The 21,466-nt window shown below is 44.9% G+C and overlaps 1 protein-coding gene across 2 annotated transcripts in view; it reads right to left on the bottom strand.

The window, feature by feature from the left end:
• Window positions 1-21,466, bottom strand: part of GLB1 (galactosidase beta 1) — a 130,240-nt gene that overhangs the window by 6,587 nt on the left and 102,187 nt on the right. Inside the window, exon 16 of one of the 2 annotated variants that reach the window (XM_027523667.1) lies at window positions 19,530-20,077. The exons of the other annotated variant lie outside the window; for it this stretch is intronic. Within the exon in view, the coding sequence (XP_027379468.1) occupies window positions 19,847-20,077 (231 nt within the window). The 3' untranslated portion in view covers window positions 19,530-19,846. Of the gene's footprint in view, window positions 1-19,529; window positions 20,078-21,466 lie in introns of those variants that run through there. 2 annotated transcript variants of the gene reach the window in all.

Here is a 21,466-nt window from a genome sequence, read left to right as displayed (position 1 = left end):
AATCCCAATCCTGGGCATATACCTGGAGAAAACTCCCACTCGAAAAGACACATGCAGCCCAATGGTCATAGCAGCGCCATTCACAATAGCCAAGACATGGAAGCAACGTACGTGCTACAGACGAATGGATGACGATGTAGTGTATATACATACACACACAATAGAATATTAGCCGTAAAAAGAATCAACTAATGCCATTGGCAGCAACATGGACGGAACTAGAGATTATTTTACTAAGTAGATCAGAAAGAGAAAGACAAATATCATATGATGTTACTTACATGTGGAATCTAAAAAGATACAAATGAACTTATTTACAAAACAGGAATAGACTCACAGATGTAGAAAACAAACTTATGGTTAACAAAGGGGGAAGGGAAGGGCGAGGGATAAATTAGGAGTTTGGGATTAAAATACACACACTGCTATATATAAAATAGATAACCAACAAGGACCTAGTCTATAGCATAGGCAGCTATGTTCAATATCCTGTAATAACCTGTAATGGAAAAGCATCAGAAAAAGAATAGATATATATGTATACCTGAATCACTCTGCTCTACACCCGAAACTAAGACAACATTTCAAATCAACTACATTTCAATAAAATTTTTTAAAAAATACTTTACTCCTTAAAAGCTTCTAATGGCTTCAAATTCCCCTTTCAGCATATCAGAACTCCACTAACTATTTTTGAAACTCATTTCAGCCTTCTCTTTAAGTAGATAAGGTTGGTTTTATTATCCCCAAGCAATTGAGTTCAGGGGAAACAACATTTTAATAATGAAGTAAACCAGCTCCAGCAACAATATCATCACCTAACTGCTTAGTAAAATGCCCAGCACAGAGCAGTTGTTCAATTATTTTTTTAGTGAATGAGTGAATTTCCTTATCTCTTAATTAAGTACTCTATGCTGGCAACTCAAGTTTCTATTTCACTACACAAAGTTCAGCAGCCTGCTCTCCAAAATCCCCAATATGTTTCTAATAAAACTTTGTGTGACAGAGTTCAAAGATTGATTGACTTGCCTCCTAGTTCCAGAAATTAGTGGGTGGTCTTTGGGTCAAAAATGACTTCACTATGACTTTTGGTATGAACAGAGTTGCAGAAATCTGCATTTTCGTCTTCTCTGGGAAAGTATAAAATATCAGCAAGAAGAATGAAAAACCCCACAAACTCCATTTTCAATCAAACTTGGAGAGAGAAAAATACTTTTCAGAGTCTAAAATATACATGAAGGGCCTACTAAAAGCGGCCGATGCCAGGCACAGATGTGGAGGAAGCATATGGCAGGGACAGAGCTCACAGTCTCTGCAGAAACCCATTTCCCATAGGGAGAGGTTTACCGCCGGGGGCAGGGGCAGGGGCTGGCAGGAGCAGAGCTGGAATCAGAAGCCCTCCGAGGCCCAGTTTGGTTCAGAGGAGGCAGATTTGCTCAGTTTCAGATCTGCAGGGTGCAATCTGTCTCTGTGGCTGTAGAAGAGAGTCATTGGATTGTGAAAACAGCTTGCCTCCTGGAAAAGAACGGACACCCTGCCTCAAACACATGCATACTCATACTTAACAATTCAAAGATAGACACTCAGAAAAATAATACTGACTACAATCAGGCTAGGAATACTATAGAAATACAGGAATATAATATTTTATTATTTTATCATCAAATATATTTGTCCCCAGCTTCCCTTGTGGCTCAGCTGGTAAAGAATCCACCTGCAATGAGGGAAACCTGGGTTTGATCCCTGGGTTGGGAAGATCCCCTGGAGAAGGGAAAGGCTACCCACTCCAGTATTCTGGCCTGGAGAATTCCACGGACTATATAGTCCATGGGGTCACAAAGAGTTGGACACGACTGAGAGACTTTCACTTTCACTTTCTTAAAATGCTTAACAGGGCACTCCTGAGATATTTTAGCTCAAGACAGAAGACAAGAACGCCTGCTGTCACTGCTGCTACACAATACCAGGCTTTGAGATACCAGCTCCTTCCTATTTAGGGATAAATTAGAGGTATAAAAATTGGGAAAGAGGGATATTCTACAAAATACCTGACCAGGATCCTTCAAAACTGTTAACATCAGTAAAAACAAAGAAAGTCTGAGAAATTGTCTCAGACTAGAGGAGCCTGAAGAGACATGATGATAAAATGTAGTTGTGGAACAGAAAAGAACATCAGCTAAAAACTAAGGTCATTTCAATAAAGTATGGACATTAGCTGATAATAATACATCAATAATGGTTCATTCAGTGTAACAAATGTATCACAAAAATGTAAGATGTTAGTAATAGGGAAAATGGGGCATGGGGTATATGGGAACACTCTACTTTCTTCATAATTTTCTTTTATTCTTACAGTTTCAGTGAGATATAATTGACATACAGCATCATATACATTTGAGCTTCCCAGGCATCTCAGCTGGTAAAGAATCTGCCTGCAATGCAGGAGACCCCGGTTTGATTCCTGGGTCAAGAAGTTCCCCTGGAGAAGGGATAGACTATCCACTCCAGTATTCTTGGGCTTCCCTGGTGGCTCAGAAGGTAAAGAATCCACTTGCAATGCGGGAGACCTGGGTTCGATCCCTGGGTCGGGAAGATCCCCTGGAAGAGGGCATGGCAACTTACTCCAGTACTCTTTGCCCGGAGAATCCCATGGACAGAGGAGCCTGGTGGGCTACAGTCCATGGGGTCTCAAAGAGTCAGACACGACTGAGTGAGATAGATACTGTATAAGTTTAAGGTGTACAGCATGATGATTTCTAAAATATTTATTTGCTTATTTGGCTGTCCCAGATCTTAGCTGCACATGTGAACTCTTAGTTGCTGCATGTAGGATCTGGTTCCTTGACCAGGGATCAAACCTGGACTCCTACATTGGGAGCATGGAATATTAGCCCCTGGACCACTAGGGAAGTCCCCAGCATAACGATTTGACTTACATATATCATGAAATAATTACCATGTAAGTGTAGGGAATATCCATCAACTTGTAGAGATATGAAATCAAAAAAAGGATACCAAAGATATTACATAATTATTGCATATATTCCCCCACACTGTCCATTTTATACGTGTTAGTCATATATTTTGTAACTGGAAACCTGTACCCCTTAAACTCCGTCACCTGGTTTACTCATCCCCCACACCCTCCCTTCTGTTTCTGTCTTTTTATGTTTGTTCATTTTGTTTTGTTTTTGTTAATTTATTCTCACATCCATACATGGCTATTGGAAAAACCATGGCTTTGACTCAACGGACCTTTGTTGGCAAAATAATGTCTCTGCTTTTCAATATGCTGTCTAGGTTGGTCATAACTTTCCTTCCAAGGAGTAAGCATCTTTTAATTTCATGTCTGCAGTCACCATCTGCAGTGATTTTGGAGCCCCCCAAAATAAAGTCTGTCATTGTTTCCATTGCTTCCCCATCTATTTGCCATGAAGTGATGGGACCAAATATCATGATCTTAGTTTTTTGAATGTTGAGTTTTAAGCCAACACTTTCACTGTCCTCTTTCACTTTCATCAGGAGGCTCTTTAGTTATTCTTTGCTTTCTGCCATAAGGGTGGTGTCATCTGCATATCTGAGATTATTGATATTTCTCCCAGAAATCTTGATTCCAGCTTGTGCTTCATCCAGCTCAGCGTTTCTCACGATGTACTCTGCATATAAGTTAAACAAGCAGAGTGACAATATACAGTCTTGGAGTACTCCTTTCCCAATTTGGAACCAGTCTGTTGTTCCAAGTCCAGTTCTAAATGTTGCTTCCTGACCTGCATACAGATTTCTCAGGACATAGGTCAGGTGGTCTGGTATTCCCATCTCTTTCAGAATTTTTCACAGTTTGTTGTGATCCACACACTCAAAGGCTTTGGCATAGTCAATAAAGAAGTAGATGTTTTTCTGGAACTCTTTTGCTTTTTCGATGATCCAGCAGATGTTGGCAATTTGATCTCTTGTTCCTCTGCCTTTTCTAAATCCAGCTTGAACTTCTGGAAGTTCACGGTTCACATATTACTGAAGCCTGGCTTGGAGAATTTTGAGCATTATTTTGCTAGCATGTGAGATGAGTGCAATTGTGCGGTAGTTTGAGCATTCCTTGGCATTGCCTTTTTTGGGGATTGGAAAGAAAACTGACCTTTTCCTGTCCTGTGGCCACTGCTGAGTTTTCCAAATTTCCTGACATATTGAGTGCAGCACTTCCACAGCTTCACCTTTTAGGATTTGAAATAGCTCAACTGAAATTCCATCACCTCCACTAGCTTTGTTTGTAGTGATGCTTCCTAAGGCCACTTGACTTTACATTCCAGGATGTCTGGCTCTAGGTGAGTGATCACACCATCGTGATTATCTGGGTCGTGAAGATCTTTTTGTGTAGTTCTTCTGTGTATTCTTGCCACCTCTTCCTAATATCTTCTGCTTCTGTTAGGTCCATACCATTTCTGTCCACCCATTCGTCACAAATGGCAAGATTTCATTCTTTAGTATGGCTGAGTAATATTACTTTGTTTGCGTATCTTAACCTGTGAACCAGTGGAAGTGACAGTGTTAGTTACTCAGTCGTGTTCAACTCTTTGTGACCCCATGGACTGTTTGTCCATGGAATTCTCCGTGCAAGAACACTGGAGTGGGTAGCCATTCCCTTCTCCAGGGGATCTTCTGACCCAGGGATCGAACCCGGATCTCCTGTACTGCAGGTAGATTCTTTACCATCTGAACCACCAGGGAAGCCCATCTCTACCTGTATCTATATCTAAATCTTCTAAAAAAGAATATTTATACATATATACCTGAATCACTTTGCTATATACCTGAAACTAACACAAAATTCTAAATAAACCATACTTCAATAAAAAAATAAAGATGGCAACATAAAATCAAAGGAGGGACACACAGATTTACTTAAGGAGTGGGCCAGTTGGAGTGTTATCTGGAAAAAAAATTAAGCTTGATTCATGTGTCATATGTACATGGTTAAGTGGCAAATAGATAAAAATTTAAACCTAAAAATTGGAACAATATAAGTTCCAAATGGAAACATGGAAGAATTTCTTCAGAATTTTGGCACAGGCAAGAATATTCTCAAAATTCAGAAGCCATAAAAGAAATGAGTAATAAATTCAACCATGTGAATACAAAAATGTGCACGATGAAACATCACCAAGATAAAACTCAGAAGACAAGTGATGAACTGGAGAAAATATGTATATGCATTTGAACTGTTTTTCTAACAGCTAAATGGCAAAAGGATGTTTCTTACATTATTCTCAATACTTTTCTATATGGTTAAAACATTTAATAAAAAAGTAATTAATTTTTTATTAAATGTTTTAAATTTTTTAAATTTAAATGTTTACATTTTTTATTAAATCTTTTATTAAATGGTATATTATGGAATATGCCATTAAAAAAAGAATGGCTTCCAGATATAAACTTACCACTATGCACAAAAGTTCATGATATATATTAAGTTTTTTTTGGTTTGTTTTGGCCATGTGGCTTTTTGTGAACACAGGCCCTGGCGCTCAAAGTGTCTAGTCTTAACCACTGGACTCCCCAGGAATTCCTGTAAGTTCATGATAAAAACCTGGAATGATGAACCTAAAACTTAAATCCCAAACTCTTATTCATTTAAAATTTTTCTGGATTTGTTGAGATATTATTGATGTTAGCCATTTCTTAAAATTATTTTTAATTAAAAAATTTTATGCAATTTGAAAATATGTATTTACTTGTTTTTGGCTTCACTGGGTCTTCACTGCTGCACGTGAGCTTTCCCCAGTTGTGGCATGCTGGCTCAGTTGCCCTGTGGCCTGCGAAAACTTCGCGGACCAGGGATCAAACCTGTGTTCCCTGCATTGGCTTTGGCAGGGGATTCTCAACCACTGAACCACCAGGACGTCTTTTATCCATTTTTATAGAGGGAAGAATTATACTACTTTACAATTTCTAGGCTTCTTAATTTCTTTAAACAAACATGCCTTATTTTCACAACCTGCTAAAACAATCAGGATCTCCCCATTTTAGAAAAATAAAAAGAGGGAGGCCTTGTGATTGGGGAAAGTTGACTAATGAACTGCAGACAGGATCTAAAAAGTAGGGCTCCCAGGTGAGGTGAGCAGGTGGTTGCTCATGTCGGTATGATACCTGCCTACAGAGATGGCTACTTTGAAGAAGATGCTGATGTCAGTCGTTGGATGGGAAGCAGAGTTTGCATATGAGATGGTTACAAGATAACTTGTGGGAACCTGCAGAATGTCTGCACTCTTTTGATCTCACAGGAGATAAGCCAAGGTTATGCTTGGAGCCCCACCAGGCAGGAAAGAGCTCTGCACCAACACTGGACTGTACAGCCACCTCTCCACCGTTGCCTTGGTTTGAGGGATTCCTCCTAATGGTAATTACATCGCTACAAAAACATCACATGCAAATAAAGTGAATGGTGGTTCAAGTGGTGGATTTTGTGGTCTAGCTGGGCTTCTCTTGGGGGAACGACTGAGAAGGAGTTTGAGAGGGGTTGCACAGTTGACAAGAGTAAGCTTATGAGGGAATGGATTTAAGCTGAAAATTAAAAAAAAATCATCTTTTGGAAGCTTCTTGAAGGTTACAGACACGTTGAGTCTATCACAGAGAAGACTTCCAATTAAGGTGCAACATAAGTCTACAGTTTGGGGGCCTTTCTGTTTTCCAAAACTCACTGGGATGTAACAAGAGAAATTTAAAAGATGGTTGGATACAAAAGCCACTTTAGAAAATACCTTGACAATTGTAAATTTGAACGTATATGTACCCTATGATCCAGGAATTCTATATCTAGGTATTTGTGCAAGATCTGAGTTCTTAAAAAGGCTTGTACAAGAATGTTCACAACATCATACTTGATGGTGAAAGACTGAATGCCTTCCCCTTTTAAATTTTTTTATTTATTTTTAATGGGAGGATAATTGCTTTACAATATTGTGTTGGTTTCTGCCATACATCAACATGAATCAGCCATGGGTATATACATGTGTCCCCTTCCTCTTGAACCTCCCTCCCACCCCCCACCCCATCCCACCCTTCTAGGTTGTCACGGAGCACTAGATTGAACTCCCTGTGTCATATAGCAACTTCCCACTGGCTATCTATTTTACACATGGAAATGTATATATCTCCATGCTACTCTCTCAGTTTGTCCCACCTTCTCCTGCCCCCGCTGTGTCCATAAGTCTGTTTTCTGTGTCTGAGTCTCTATTCCCGCCCTGCAAATAGGTTCATCAGCACTATTTTTCTAGGTTCCATATGTATGCATTAATATGCAATATTTGTTTTTTTCTTTCTGACTTACTTCACTCTGTACAATGTCACTAGAACGGACTCAAATGTGTTCCTGTTTATGACTGAGCAATATTCCATTGTATATATATACCACAACTTCTTTATCCATTCATATGTTGACAGACATCTAGGTTGCTTGCATGTCCTGGCTATTGTGAACATTGGGGCACATGTGTCTTTTTCAATTATGGTTTTCTTAGGGTATATGCCCAGTGGCGGGATGGCTGGGTCATTTGGTAGTTTTATTCCTAGTTTTTCAAGAAATCTCCATCCTGTTCTCCATAGTGACTATATCTGTTTACATTCCCACCAACAGTGCAAGAGGGTTCCCTTTTTTTTTACATCCTCTCCAGCATTTATTGTTTGTAGATTTTTTGATGATGGCCATTCTGACCAGTGTGAGGTGATACCTCATTGTCATTGTCTTTGCCTTAAAATCAGGAACAAGACAAGGATGTCTGCTCTTGCCACTTCTATCATTGTATATTGGAGGTTCTGGTTAGGAAAATATGGCAAGAAAAAGAAATACTGAATGAAATGCATCCAGATTGGAAAGGAAGAAGTAAAACGATGTCTCTCTGCAGAGGACGTGATCTTTTATGTAGAAAATTATAAGGAATCCATAAAAAAGGAAAACTCTTAGGGCTATTAAGTGAGTTCAGCAGATTATAGGATACAAGATCAACATAAATCAATACTATTTCTATTCAAATATCAATCTCATCCAGAAATCCTCACAGACATACCCAGAATACTGTTTAACCAAATGTCTGTGGCTCAGTCAGGTTGACACATAAAATTAACCATTAGAAGTTGCCTGCACTGGCTTGATTTCACAGGGGCTCTGGTGCATGAATTGTTCCACTGAATTAGTTCCATTTTGAGGCAAAGAGTCTGGCCTTTTGTATCCACATGTCAGTGAAGCATCTTCCTACTTAGGCCAAGAGTAGATCTGTGGTAGGACTTCCTCGGTGGCTGGTCCACTGGATAAGACTGTGCACTTCCAGTGCAGGGCCTGTGTTCGATCTCTGGTCAGGGAATTAGATCCCACATGTCATGCAGCCAATACATAAATAAACTAAATAAGAGAGTAGTTTTCTGGGGAAAAAAGCAACTAACACTCACAGCAGCTAAAGGAGGGGTGCAGCAGTAGGCAAAGGCTTCTGGGTAGGGTACCAATAACATCCAATACAGAGGCAACCTCAAAATTCCTATGCAGAGATGGAGGAGCAGAGAGAGAGAAATAAATATTTATAAACAAACTAATATGAAATCTCCATTCAAAATGAGTCTGCAATCCAACATTCCTTACTCCAAGGAAGAAATATGATTGTACAATGAACAAGATCAACAATCAAAACGAGATCACTTGAGATGAACTCAATATAATAAAATAGCGGGGAAAATATTTCAAAATAAACATGCTGATCCATTTGGAGGAAGTAATAACACCCACTAACAAAGAACAAACATTTTTACTGACATCTGATAGAATTGATCCTGCCCAAAGGTGTTAGGAGAGGTGTATGCGGTTGTTAACAGGAAACTTCCTTCCACAGCTGAACTTAACGTCTATTTCAAGATCCTAGTTCTCCCAGAAGTCAGAGACTTCATCTCAGACAATTCAGCATTTCACCCACTCCCCCCTCCTTCAGTGGCACTTTGATATTACAATTTGGGGAAATGATCTTCGTCATCTGTTGTCAGCAACTGCTGAGACTCGCCTAATTCCGCCCAGGCCTCAACCATCAATCCATGGACTGACCTGCTGAGTTTATCCACTGATCATGTGGCCACACTGGAAACGCTCCATTTTCTCCTGTGTTCCTCTGTGGCCTCAGCAGACATAGCAGGGCTTTCTGGAGCCGTTGCTACTTCCTGCTGCTCTGACTGGCGTTGAGAGATCAGCCTTCTCCTCCCCACTCCATCTCTGGCTCATAGGAAACCTTGAAGGGACCTTGGTCCTTGTGCAGACACCTATGCTATGCTTCCTTCAAACTTGAACAACAATGGGAAACGCAGGGATCTTGCTTCCTCCCCTTTTGCTCAAATTTTAAGACCTTGGTGGGGATTCCATGGTATTCTCTAACTCTAAGAGCCTGGCCATGGGTGGTGGCCATGCAAGGACCCTTCCCAGGTGTACTTCCTAGCATCTGACTTTTGCTTTCCTTCTGACTCCTCTCTCTCAGCCCATGGAAGCCTCTTCCCTCTCAGGGCCCCTTCCTAAGAAGTTAGATCTGAAGGAGAAAGGTAAGCATGTGTCATTTCAGAAATACAGATGGGACATGCTTAATCTTCAAATCATTAGAAATTCAGAGATGTGAGTGGACAAAGAGAAGTGAAGATTAAGAAAAGCTGGCCAAGCAATATGAAGCATGGTCGAATGTCTTGTAAAAACTGGAATATCTGATATTCAGTACAATTAAGCTTATGCTATTACTCTGTAGACCGCCCCCACCCCTGTCTCTTTAAGCTTCTGTAAAGTTCTAAAGATGAAAGGGCCAGTGTGGGTGAGGTTTTTGTGAAACTCAAGGGACTCAGTTCCACATTTGAGTCAAGATACTGCAAGAAAATATGTGGGACAGTGAGCTCGTTCATGACTTGAACTCATTCAGTGGAGGCACAGTGTCTAGCCAGAGGAAACAATGAGAAGGAAGCCCTCCAGGGGTTCACAGAAATCTTGGGAAGGTTTTAAAAACAAACCTTTTCTAGATTTTCAAAGAGAAGGAAACCTCAGCTGACATCTGGTAGACATGGCTAAAGGAGTGCTTTTAAAAACACATGGGCCCACTCCCAATCTGTGAGCATAGACATAGAAGTTTTTTTTTTTTTTTTTTTTGCATTCAGGAAGCATTGATGGACGACTTACTATGGGCTAGATGTGCTGAACTGGGTACCAAGGATACAAGAATGAAAATCACACGGCAGTTGTCATGAAGGCTCTCTGGTCAGTGGTAAACAAATAACTACAGTTTTATGAGCTAAGTGCCATAGAGGGGGATGTAACCTGGGAAAGGGTTAACAGTCCCTCCCCTAACAAATATCAGGGAACCTGGCTCTTTCATTTCCTCATCTGCTCCCGAGGCTCACAGAATGTTTTGCCAACCTGGCCCTAATCTACATGTCTGAATTTCTGACACAGTGCCCTGGATATTTACTTAAGTGTCCTTTGCCTAATTAAATGATGGAAGTTTCTCTTCTCTTTTGACTGTTATTATCATTGCCTGTTGGTTCATGAGCGTAGGACAACTCTGCAGAAGCTCCATGGTTATCGCATGTTATAGTTAAGCTGATGGGAGAACAAGTGTCACCAAAACAGGAAATTGCCCATCATCTCAAAAACCTTTGGGTGAGATAATTGCCTTGATGCCCATAGTTAGCATGGAGGCGGGGGGGGGGGGGGGGGCAATTGTCCCAAAGACTGATGAGATTCTCAGCACATTTCGCTTGAAGATGGAGAGATTTTATGAGACATGCTAGAGATAGAGGGATTGTGTGGGACATGCTTTCTTTAAGTGGGAATGGAAAAGAAGAATTCTCCCCTCCCATTTTCCATAATAACAGCAATCAAAGAAAGAAAGAAAGAAAATAAATTTTGTAAGTGTCAAGAGTTGAGGACGAAACAAAGCTCTTGAATTTCAGACTCTGCAACAGAGGGATTCATAGGACCCTGATAGAAGGATGTTAACTAAAATTTTAGAAACCAACGCCTGATTGAAATTAAAAGGTGTTTATTTGGGGTTTGTTAAGGCTGTAGCCTGGGAGACACAGACTCGAGAAGCACCGGAGTTTGTTCTGCTGGACTACAAAATGAGAGAGGCTGATAAAGGAAAAACCCATGGGTTACACTGAGTTTCAGGAGTGGTTTATCAAGCATTAGAATTGGAGCTGGTGAGAAGTAAGGGAACTTGTTGAGTAAGACTGGGTGGGGTCTGAATATTTCTGGAACTCTCTATTGTCTTTCTGGGTCTCTGCAGGTGCTGCTTCCTCCCCAAGCACCTTCTGCTCTCTTCATCTCTGTTCCTCCTCCTCTCATTCTCCGTGTGTCTCCACTCCAGGAGGCCTACCCTGACCAGCCCCTGCTCCACGCCAGGGCCAGGTCTAGAGCTGGCATGCTCACAGCATGCTGCTCTTCTCCTTGAAATTGTCTTCCCCACAAACACTGCCTCGTCCATTCATACACAACTGTGTGATCCTCGAGGGGCAAGAAAAATGGCCTACTCAGTAACATGGGGCTCAGGGTAATACTGAAGGAACGTTTATTGTGTGGGTGAAGACACTCTGCTCATAGGTAAAGGTGAGGAGCACACCGACCCTAAAAGGGACAGGATCTGAACCCCTCAGGAGTCCTCTCTGGCACTTCTTGGAACACTTAATGTCTTCAAAGGTGTGGAAAGGAGGACAGGTGAGCCAGAATGGCCCAACTACCTGGATAAAGATCCTACCGCCTAGTAAAAAGTAAAGCCAAGGTGAAGTAAATTGGACAGATCGCACACCTTGCCTTATGGCACCACCCTTATGGCAGAAAGTGAAAAGGAACTAAAGAGCCTCTTGATGAAAGAAAAGAGGAGAGTGAAAAAGCTGGCTTAAAACTCAACATTCAAAGAACTAAGATCATGGCATCTGATCCATCACTTCATGGCAAATAGATGGGGAAACAATGGAAATGGTGAGAGACTTTATTTTCTTGGGCTCCAAAATCACTGCAGATGGTAACTGCAGCCATGATATTAAAAGACGGTTGCTCCTGGGAAGAAAAGCTGTGATAAACCTAGACAGCATATTAAAAAGCAGAGACATTACTTTGCTGACAAAGGTACGTCTAGTCAAAGCTATGGTTTTTCCAGTAGTCATGTACAGATGTGAGAGTTGAACCATAAAGAAAGCTGAGTGTCAAAGAACTGATGCTTTTTGAACTGTGGTATTGGAGAAGACTCTTGAGAGTCCCTTGGACTGCAAGGAGATCAAACCAGTCAATCCTGAAGGAAATCAGTCCTGAATATTCTTTGGAAGGACTGATGCTGAAGCTGAAGCTCCAATACTTTGGCCACTTGATGTGAAGAACTGACTCATTGGAAAAGATCCTGATGCTGGGCAAGATTGAAGGCAGGAGGAGAAGGGGACGAAAGAGGATGAGATGGTTGGATGGCATCACTGACTTGATGGACATGAATTTGAGCAAGCTCCGGGAGTTGGTGATGGACAGGGAAGCCTGGCGTGCTGCAGTCCATGGGTTCAGAGAGTCCGACACAACTGAGTGACTGAACTGACCTGAACTGAACTGTACATCTTGCTCAGAAATCTATATCGAAGGCTTTGCCAAAGATAAAACGGGAAACCAAACTGAGCTTTAAGTGCAGGACATACTCCTGTCACCTCACCCTGCCATATACTCTGCCTGGTGAGGCCTGTGTTCAGAGTCACAGTTCCCATTTGGTTAATACTTGGTGGGACCACCAAAGGCCAGTGATCTGCAAAAATGACGAATCCCACTCATTAACACAGGCGAAACATACCTGCTACGGAACAAGCACAGTGATCTGCCAACAGGACCTTGCACCAGGGGTGAAGGGACCCGATTCACGCTCACCAGGTTCTCAGACTTGAGTGGGAAGAATGGAAATACGTATAACACTCCAGAATTTCCTCCTGGAACACACCCTCTTGAACCTGGTCCTAGGCCATGGGCGGAAGCTTTGGTTGACAATCCCAGCTGAGTTCAGCCTTCAGACACGCCAGCCCAAAGGCCATCTGGAGTGAAGGAACCTCCAGACGATTCTAGGACCCGGCAGAGGCCGCAGTGTCATGACACCGAGAAGCCATCCTGCAGTCTGTCTGAATTCCGGATGCATGGAATCACACACATCACAAGATAGTTTTTTTATGCCACTTCCGCAAATGTATTGAAGTGCTTGGATGTGTAGCAACAGACCACGAGCAGTAGGCGCATAGTGATGGGAAGCGCCCGTCGGATTAGAAATTAAGGTGTTGGCACCAGAGACTTGCTTAAGTTTTGAGAACAGGTGAACAGAGGCTTTAAAGGGATGGAGGACCCTTCAGTCTGCACTGAGGTTTCTGGCGTCCATGCTGGATTTCAAGTGTTTTCTGTCGGCACAGGCTGCCCACAGCAAGGTCAGGCTAGTGCTGGAGGGTCCTGAGGGATGAAGTTCCTTTCCCCTTTCTGTGCAGCCTCTGTCCTCCCCTTTTCTGGTTGTGTCCATATTCGATACCAAACTATCTCCTTAGCTTTGCGTCCTTCAGTCAAGCGCGGTGTCCAGTCAGAAGGGCCCAGTTGTTGAACTGAACACAAGGGGTACAAGGAAAGGGCAGTGGCTCCTGGTGGGTGTTCTCCCCAGCCTGTCCCTCAGGTTTCCAGATGACCCTTTACCTGCTTCTGTGGAGGAATGTGATGGGAAAGCACCCAAATAGCCTTCAGGAAACCCTTTCTCCATGGCAAGTGACCTGGGAGGTGCTTTTATGATGTAAAAAATGCCTTTGATGTAAAAACTCCACAAGTGGAGGCCCCCTTACGAAATGAGGGCTTAATAAGTGAATCACTTGCTTAAGATCATATTGATGGTGAGTGATGAGCGGGGAGCACCCACCTGTGTTTTTGCACGGCCCCCCCACCGCCCCCAGCCTGTCTCATTTCACCCGGGAGACAGTGGTGCTGGCCTGGGGGCTTACAAGCCTGGGGCTCCTAGGGGACTTCCTTACACATGGAAAGCCCCTGGGGGTACAAATAGAGCAGCTGTCTGCTGGGGAATCAGCTGAGAATCTTCACAGATGGCTGCTGGGTATCTAGTTAGCAAACCTCAGGCCCCAAAGGCTGGAAGGCAGGGGACGACCCGGGAACACGCTCAGTTAGATCAAGAGCAGAGGCTGGGCTGAACCCAGAACCCCTCACCCTGAGCATCTGGACCCTGACCAGACTCTCCTCACAGCCCACGGGTGGCTGGACCACACGAGCCGTCCCCTCTACCACAGACCAGACAGAATCCCTCAGAGTACGGACTGAAAAAGCAATTTCAGGAAATGACTTTTTTAATGATCATAAGGCAAGAAACAAAGGCCACACAAGATCATTTCCTTTGTGTGTCATCTGCCAGAAGACCGAGCGCTTGTTGGGGAAACAGTGAAAAAAAACCCAAACTCAGATGAACACGAAACAATCTCATTCTGAATAAACTGGATTTGCTGAGAAATAACAACGGACAGGCTGACAGATAAAAAGAGAGAGAGACAGTGACTGGCCTGACTCAGAGCAAGGCAAAGAGACAGAGGCAGGTGGGAGGGCTGTGAGCAGTCTTCTTCATCCCCTCCTCGGCTCAAGCAAGGTCTTCTGAAATTGTCTGGCAGTTTCTTAAAAAGTTAAACAGACACTTATCATATGACTGAAGAATTCCATGCCTAGGTGCCTACCCAAGGGAAAGGAAAACAGTTGACCACACAAAGAATTGGGCCCAGATGTTCAGATCAGCATTATTTATAAGAGTTCCAAGCTGGAAGCAGTCTGAATGCCCATCAGCTGACAAATCAACGTTCACACATGGAACACTCCTCGGCAGGAAAACAGAGAACATTCCACATCGCGCTGCAGCATGAATGGATCTCAAACACACGATGCTGAGTGAAAGAAGTCAGACACAGAAGACTATGCTGCTGCTAAGTCGCTTCAGTCGTGTCCGACTCTGCGACCCCATAGACGGCAGTCCCCCAGGCTCCCCCGTCCCTGGGATTCTCCAGGCAAGAACACTGGAGTGGGTTGCCATTTCCTTCTCCAATGCATGAAAGTGAAAAGTGAAAGTGAAGTCACTCAGCTGTGTCCAACTCTTAGCGACCCCATGGACGGCAGCCCACCAGGCTCCTCCGTCCATGGGATTTTCCAGGCAAGAGTTCCGGAGTGGGGTGCCATTCCTAGTTCTATGAAATTCCAGCAGAAGGCAGAACTACAGAGATGGAAAACGTTAGTGGCCACCTGATGTGGGGTGGAAATGAAGACTTCCTGCTTGAGAGAGTCTTCTGAGTGAAAAAAGTGTCCTAAAACTGGATTATGGTGGTGGATTTACACCTGAATAAATTTAGTAAAGGACTTCCCCAGGGGCTCAGCTGGTAAAGAACTCGCCCACCAACGCGGGAGACAAAAGAAATGCCAGTTTGATCCCTGGATCAGGAAGATTCCCTGGAGAAGGGAATGGCTACCCACTCCAGTATTCTTGCCTGGAAAATCCCATGGACAGAGGAGCCTGGTGGGCTACAGTCCATGGGATTGCAAACGGTCAGACATGACTGAGCACCGCCCCCCTGCCACACAAGTTTAGTAAAACCCATCAAAGTGAAAGTGAAAGTAAAGTCGCTCAGTTGTATCCCACTCTTTGCGACCCCATGGACTGTAGCCTACCAGGCTTCTCAGTCCATGGGATTTTCCAGGCAAGAGTACTGGAGTGGGGTGCCATTGCCTTCTCCAGAAAACCCATCAAAGTGTACCCTAATACGAGTGAAATTAATGGTATGTAAATTACACTTCAACAACACTTTTCCAAACAAGACGATCTGCTGATTGTGCAAATCTGGGCCAAGGATGCCAAGGAAAAAGCCCTGCTGTTCATAAGGACGGCTGAAAACATAGTAATGTTCCGGGAACATCAGTGTTATGGATGGGTTAGTTCAGGCCTGCTCAGAAAGCTTTGACATATTTTTAAGAAGTATTTATTTGGCTGCACCAGGTCTTGGTTGCAGCACACGGGACCTTTAGTTGCAGCATGTGGGATCTAGTTCCCGGACCAGGGATCCCACCTGGGCCCCTTGCATTGGGAGTGTGTAGTCTTAGGCACTGGGCCACCAGGGAAGTCCCCAGAAAGCTCTGACATATTAAAAATCAGCTTAAGGTAAATTTAATATAAAAGGTTTATACATCAGTCAATAAAGGTGTTGTCCTTATTATTTTCCGGGGCTCATCGAATTTTACAAATGACGTTGTAGAAGGTGAAATGTATGCCCCTGAGAGACAAACAAAGAGTTGGATGGGTTTGGGTAGAGTCCAGGGTAGGGTCATTTGTGTATTAAGATTCTGTTTTCCACAGTATGCTGCTGCTGCTAAGTCACTTCAGTCGTGTCTGACTCTGTGCGACCCCATAGACGGCAGCCCACCAGGCTCCCTCGTCCCTGGGATTCTCCAGGCAAGAACACTGGAGTGGGTTGCCATTTCCTTCTCCAATGCATAAAAGTGAAAAGTGAAAGTGAAGTCGCTCAGTTGTGTCTGACTCTTAGAGACCCCATGGACTGCAGCCTACCAGGCTCCTCCATCCATGGGATTTTCCAGGCAAGAGTACTGGAGTGGGGGTGCCATTGCCTTAAGTTCCTCAAAAAACTAAAAATAGAACTACCATATGACTCTAGTAATCCCACTCTTGGGCATATACCTGGAAAAAAATCATAATTCAAAAAGATACATGTTTCTCAATATTCATTGCAGTAGTCTTTACAGTAGCCAAGACAAGGAAGCAACCTAAATATCCATTAACAGATGAGTGGATAAAGATGTGCTACATAAATACGATGGAATACTACTCAGTCATCAAAAGAAATGAAACCATGCAATTTGCAGTGACATTGATGGATCTGGAGACTGCCATACAGAGTGAAGAAAGTCAGAAAGAGAAAAACAAACGTCGTATAATGTCGCTTATTTGTGGAATCTAGAAAAATGGTACAGATGAACCTATTGGCAAAGCAGCAATAGAGACACGGATATAGAGAACATACGCGTGGGTACCAGAGGTAAGGGGGAAGGAAGGCAGTGGGAGGAACTGTGAGCTTGGGATTGACATATATACATTACTGATACTATGTATAGAGTAGTTAAGTAATGAGAACCTACTGTCTAGCAGGGAACTCTAGTCAAAGCTCTAGGGTGACCTAAATGGGAAGGAAATCTGAAAAAGAGGGGACATATGTATAGCTAATTCACTTTACAGCAGAAACTAACACAGCATTGTAAACCAACTATACTCCAATAAAAATTAATTTAAAAATTAAAAAAGGATCGTTTTCCAGAACATAGCATCCTGGACGAGGGGGAGAACCCCAAAAGACTCCCTCACACAAACAAAACACTCTGACTTTGGGTGGAGACAGACCAGATTGGAATCCAGTTCCACCTCTCCCTGAAGTTTAAACGTTTTCATCCGTGAAGCGGGCTCTCCACTGCCACCCGTGGGGTGCGGTTCTGAAGGCTGGATGAGGGGAACCATGGAAGGCGATGGAAGGGAAACAGTCTGCTGAGGCGGTTTCACTCCAGCCCCTGAGCCTCTGGAGAGGCCACAACAGGGAATCTCTGGGACAGGGGATGTGCAGGGGACCAACGCACAAGGCTTTAGTCTCTCGTCTTCCCAGAGCATGTCACAAGGCACAGCTCTCGAGTATCATTTTCTCAATGTTCAGGAACTTAGTGGGAGAAAGAGTGATGCACTGCGGCTTAGGTGCAGGGAGCAGTGCCTGCGGTCCGCCCAACACCCAGAGGATGCGGGAGTGATGCACTGCGGCTTAGGTGCAGGGAGCAGTGCCTGCAGTCTGCCCAACACCCAGAGGATGCGGGAGTGATGCACTGCGGCTTAGGTGCAGGGAGCAGTGCCTGCGGTCCGCCCAACACCCAGAGGATGCAGGACATCCAGCAGCAGATGCTACAGAGACACTCCTCGGTCCAGGTCTGGTCTATTTGTTTCAGCACATACATGTCTCCTGAAGAGTTTCCAGACTCCCGGTCATCACTGATGTCTAAGAGACAGAGAAACACACTCCTGTAGAAAGATGCTGTCGGTTAGCAACAGACATCTTTCTTCTTCTCTTAAGAAAATGGACCTCATCTCTGCACAGAATCTAAAATACAGGTAAACAAAAAAGAAACTGCAAACAACCTCTCAAACACCCACCACCTAGATATGCTCATATATTAAAAATTTTTTTTATTTCTTTGATTTTTGGCTGTGCTGGGTCTTTGTTGCTGTGCGCAGGCTCTCTCTAGTTGCGGTGAGTGGGGTCTCTTCTCTAGAGCGGTGTGCGGGCTTCTCACTGCAGCAGCTTCTCTTGTAGTGGAGCACGGGATCTAGGGTGTGTGGGCTCGTTAGCTGGGCGTGAGCTCAGTAGTTACTCTGCGGCATGTGGAATCTTCCTGGACAGAGATCTAACCTGTGACCCCTGCCCCCAGATATGCTCATGTCAACATTCCCGTTTCTGTCACTGTAGTCTTCTCCTCTGGGAACATGAGCATGTGTCAGTATATGACAGATGCCACACCAGAGCCAGAGGACTGGGCTTCAAACCACGTCTCTACAACGTGTAGACGTGAAGTAAACGTGTTAGTCGCTCAGTCGTGTCCAACTCTTTGAAACCCCATGAACTGTAGCCTGCCAGGCTCCTCCATCTACGGGATTGTCCAGACAAGAATACTGGAGTGGGTTGCCATTTCCTTCTCCAGAGGATTTTCCCGGCCCAGGAATCAAACCTGGGTCTCCCACATTGCAGGCAGACTCTTTACCTCCTGAGCTACCAGGGAAGCCCAGTATGTAGACAGGTGACCTGGTAAATGAGGTCATATGCTCCTCTGAGTTCTGGTGAGGGACGAGTGGATTAAATACACAATACGCTCAGAACTGGACATGGTGGAAGACAGTGCTTACGGTGTGAGATCAGGACGCCTGGGGCAGGAAGGGCATCTCCCACAATTGCTGGGGTCTGCACGTCCACACGTGTGCCTGTCTGTTGACGGGTGAACAGGCCTGGACTGAGTGTGTGCATGTGTGCAGCTCTTATGTCCAAATCGACAACACAGGATCCAACTTAAGGCAACATGCTTTTTTCACACCACTTACCATGAAAATATTTTCAAGTAAATAAATACAGATCTGCATCTGCATCTTAGCGGCTCTGGTGTCTCCCACTGTACAGATGTACCAATCTGTCTATACTTTCCAACTGCTGATGGTCTGCATAATCATTTGGAGTTGTGTTTATGAGCTCTCCTGGTATGTATCACAGAAATTTAAAAGGAAGTCAAAGACCAGAAAAGCAATGGTCCACTAGATCAAAACAAGACTATTTTCCACTCCTTTGAACCAACCTCAACTTAGTGAAGTGGCTTATTCAGCCCACTCAAGTCTAGTTATGATTTAAATCAGAAGCTATAATTTAATACCTGCTCAACATTAAAAACAGTAAGATCATTTGAATACAAATTTTATTTAATAAAAAGCCTACATGATTCTTAACAAAATAAAAATCAGAAAAACTTCAAACGCTTCCCTTCCAACCCTGTGGATGCCTCTGTGTTGCTGGGCTACCAGCCCCACCCCATGACCACGCAGCCTGGACGGGGTGCGTCAGGCACCGCCGGGCGCCAGGGAAACCTAGGTAAGAACACGCCTAGCCCATCTTCCAATCAGAAGTGAATGCTGGCCTTCCGAGCGACAGGTGAGGTATGTGCAAGGCTAGGATTCTGAAGGGTCACAGACTCTGTTCCAGGGAGTCGGTCTTGCTCCTAGTTTGCATGTCTGTGGGTCTGGACTGTGCGAAAAACCGGCTTGTCCACGAACTCCACGGTGCACAGTTCCGGGCCGCCGTCCTGGCAGGGCGCATGCTCCAGCTCTAGCACCACGATGGTGTTTGGGGTCGAGGTCACCAGGATATGCTGAGGCACGAACAGGGTCATCTGGGGGCCCCGCACTGGCCAGTAGCGGCCGAGGTTAAAGCCGTTGATCCACACCTGACCCTGGAGACAGAGAAAACCATCAACCCAGCTGTGCTGACCCCTGAGGGGCATGAGAACCTTGGTGCAGGGGGCGTGGGGTGGGGAAGCAGGCAGTGTCCCCAGGAAGATGCTCAAGTTGGGCAGGAGCTGGGTGGGAGAAGCCACTCATCCCAGTACCCACCCTGCTTCAGGAAGAGACGTGTTTGGTCCCTCCTGTGGCTTCAGTGCCGTGCAGGTCAGCACTGGATGACGCTGCGGCACAGTCACCAAGTTTCTGAATTTTGTCCTGGGTCCGGCGCGACGTGGGGGTGGGGTGCCTGTCTGCACACGCCCGCCTCTGCCCGAGGCCTCTGTACACAGTCGCCTCCCTGCCTCCTCAGGAGATGAGCTTTGCCTCTGTGCTCCCCCCTCCTCCAGGCAGATGGGGGCCTTGCTGCCCGAGGTAAGCAGGAGCCCAGCAGCCCAGACACATGTGCCCTCTAGAAGGATGGGGAGTCGAGGAGGGAGAGGCTGGCCGCCCAGGTCGTCTACCTTCTTGCTACCTTTTGATGGTTTTCACACCAGCATAAAAGTGAGGGGTGGGGACTTGCTTCAAGGAGCACAGAGTATCCTACAAGCTGCGAAGACTTCTGCCGATGCTGCTGCTAAGTCGCTTCAGTCGTGTCCGACTCTGTGCGACCCCATAAGACGGCAGCCCAGTAGGCTCCCCCATCCCTGGGATTCTCCAGGCAAGAACACTGGAGTGGGTTGCCATTTCCTTCTCCAATGCATGAAAGTGAAAAGTGAAAGTGAAGTCGCTCAGTCGTGCCCGACTCTTAGGAGTAGGAAAAGCTGCTTCCACCGCAAAACCCAGAAGGAGGAGAAAGTTCTCGGGAATGGGGCCCGGGCTGGGGTGTGTCTGCACAGCGTGAGAGCAGGAGCTAGAATTTGCTGTCAGGTGGGACTTAGCAGTTGACGGAATAGGTGGACCATTCTGTTACGGAGAAAGCAAGGGAGCAAAGGAGAGAAGGTCACACACAAGAGAATACCTGAGAGAGGATGGAGGAAGGAAGAAGGGAGGAGGAGGGGTGGGAGGAAGAAGCACCAAAATTGGCCCCACAATGGCCCTAATGTCTTGGGGAAACATCCTGCAGAGGTCCAGCCCCGGTTGCCCCCTGGAGCCCTGATCCTGAACCCAGCTCTGGGTGCTCACCCTGGAGCTACCTACTCAGGTCTCACCTTTGGGTAATTTTCAGCCCCCAGGTGGCCCCTGGATGCAAGCTTCCCACCTGGCTTCAAACCTTATTCCTGCCGCCTCCTGCCTGTATGACCCTGGGCAGGTCCCCACTCCCACTGGTACCTGGGGACGGGGGGCAGGCAGGAGGAAGCCGCGCATGGTCAGCATGGCGTGGCTACACCCTTCACGCCACC

Source organism: Bos indicus x Bos taurus, chromosome 22 (genome assembly GCF_003369695.1).
Source record: "Bos indicus x Bos taurus breed Angus x Brahman F1 hybrid chromosome 22, Bos_hybrid_MaternalHap_v2.0, whole genome shotgun sequence".
NCBI classification, from domain to species: domain Eukaryota; kingdom Metazoa; phylum Chordata; class Mammalia; order Artiodactyla; family Bovidae; genus Bos; species Bos indicus x Bos taurus.
This window is presented reverse-complemented; position numbering and strand designations above follow the sequence as displayed.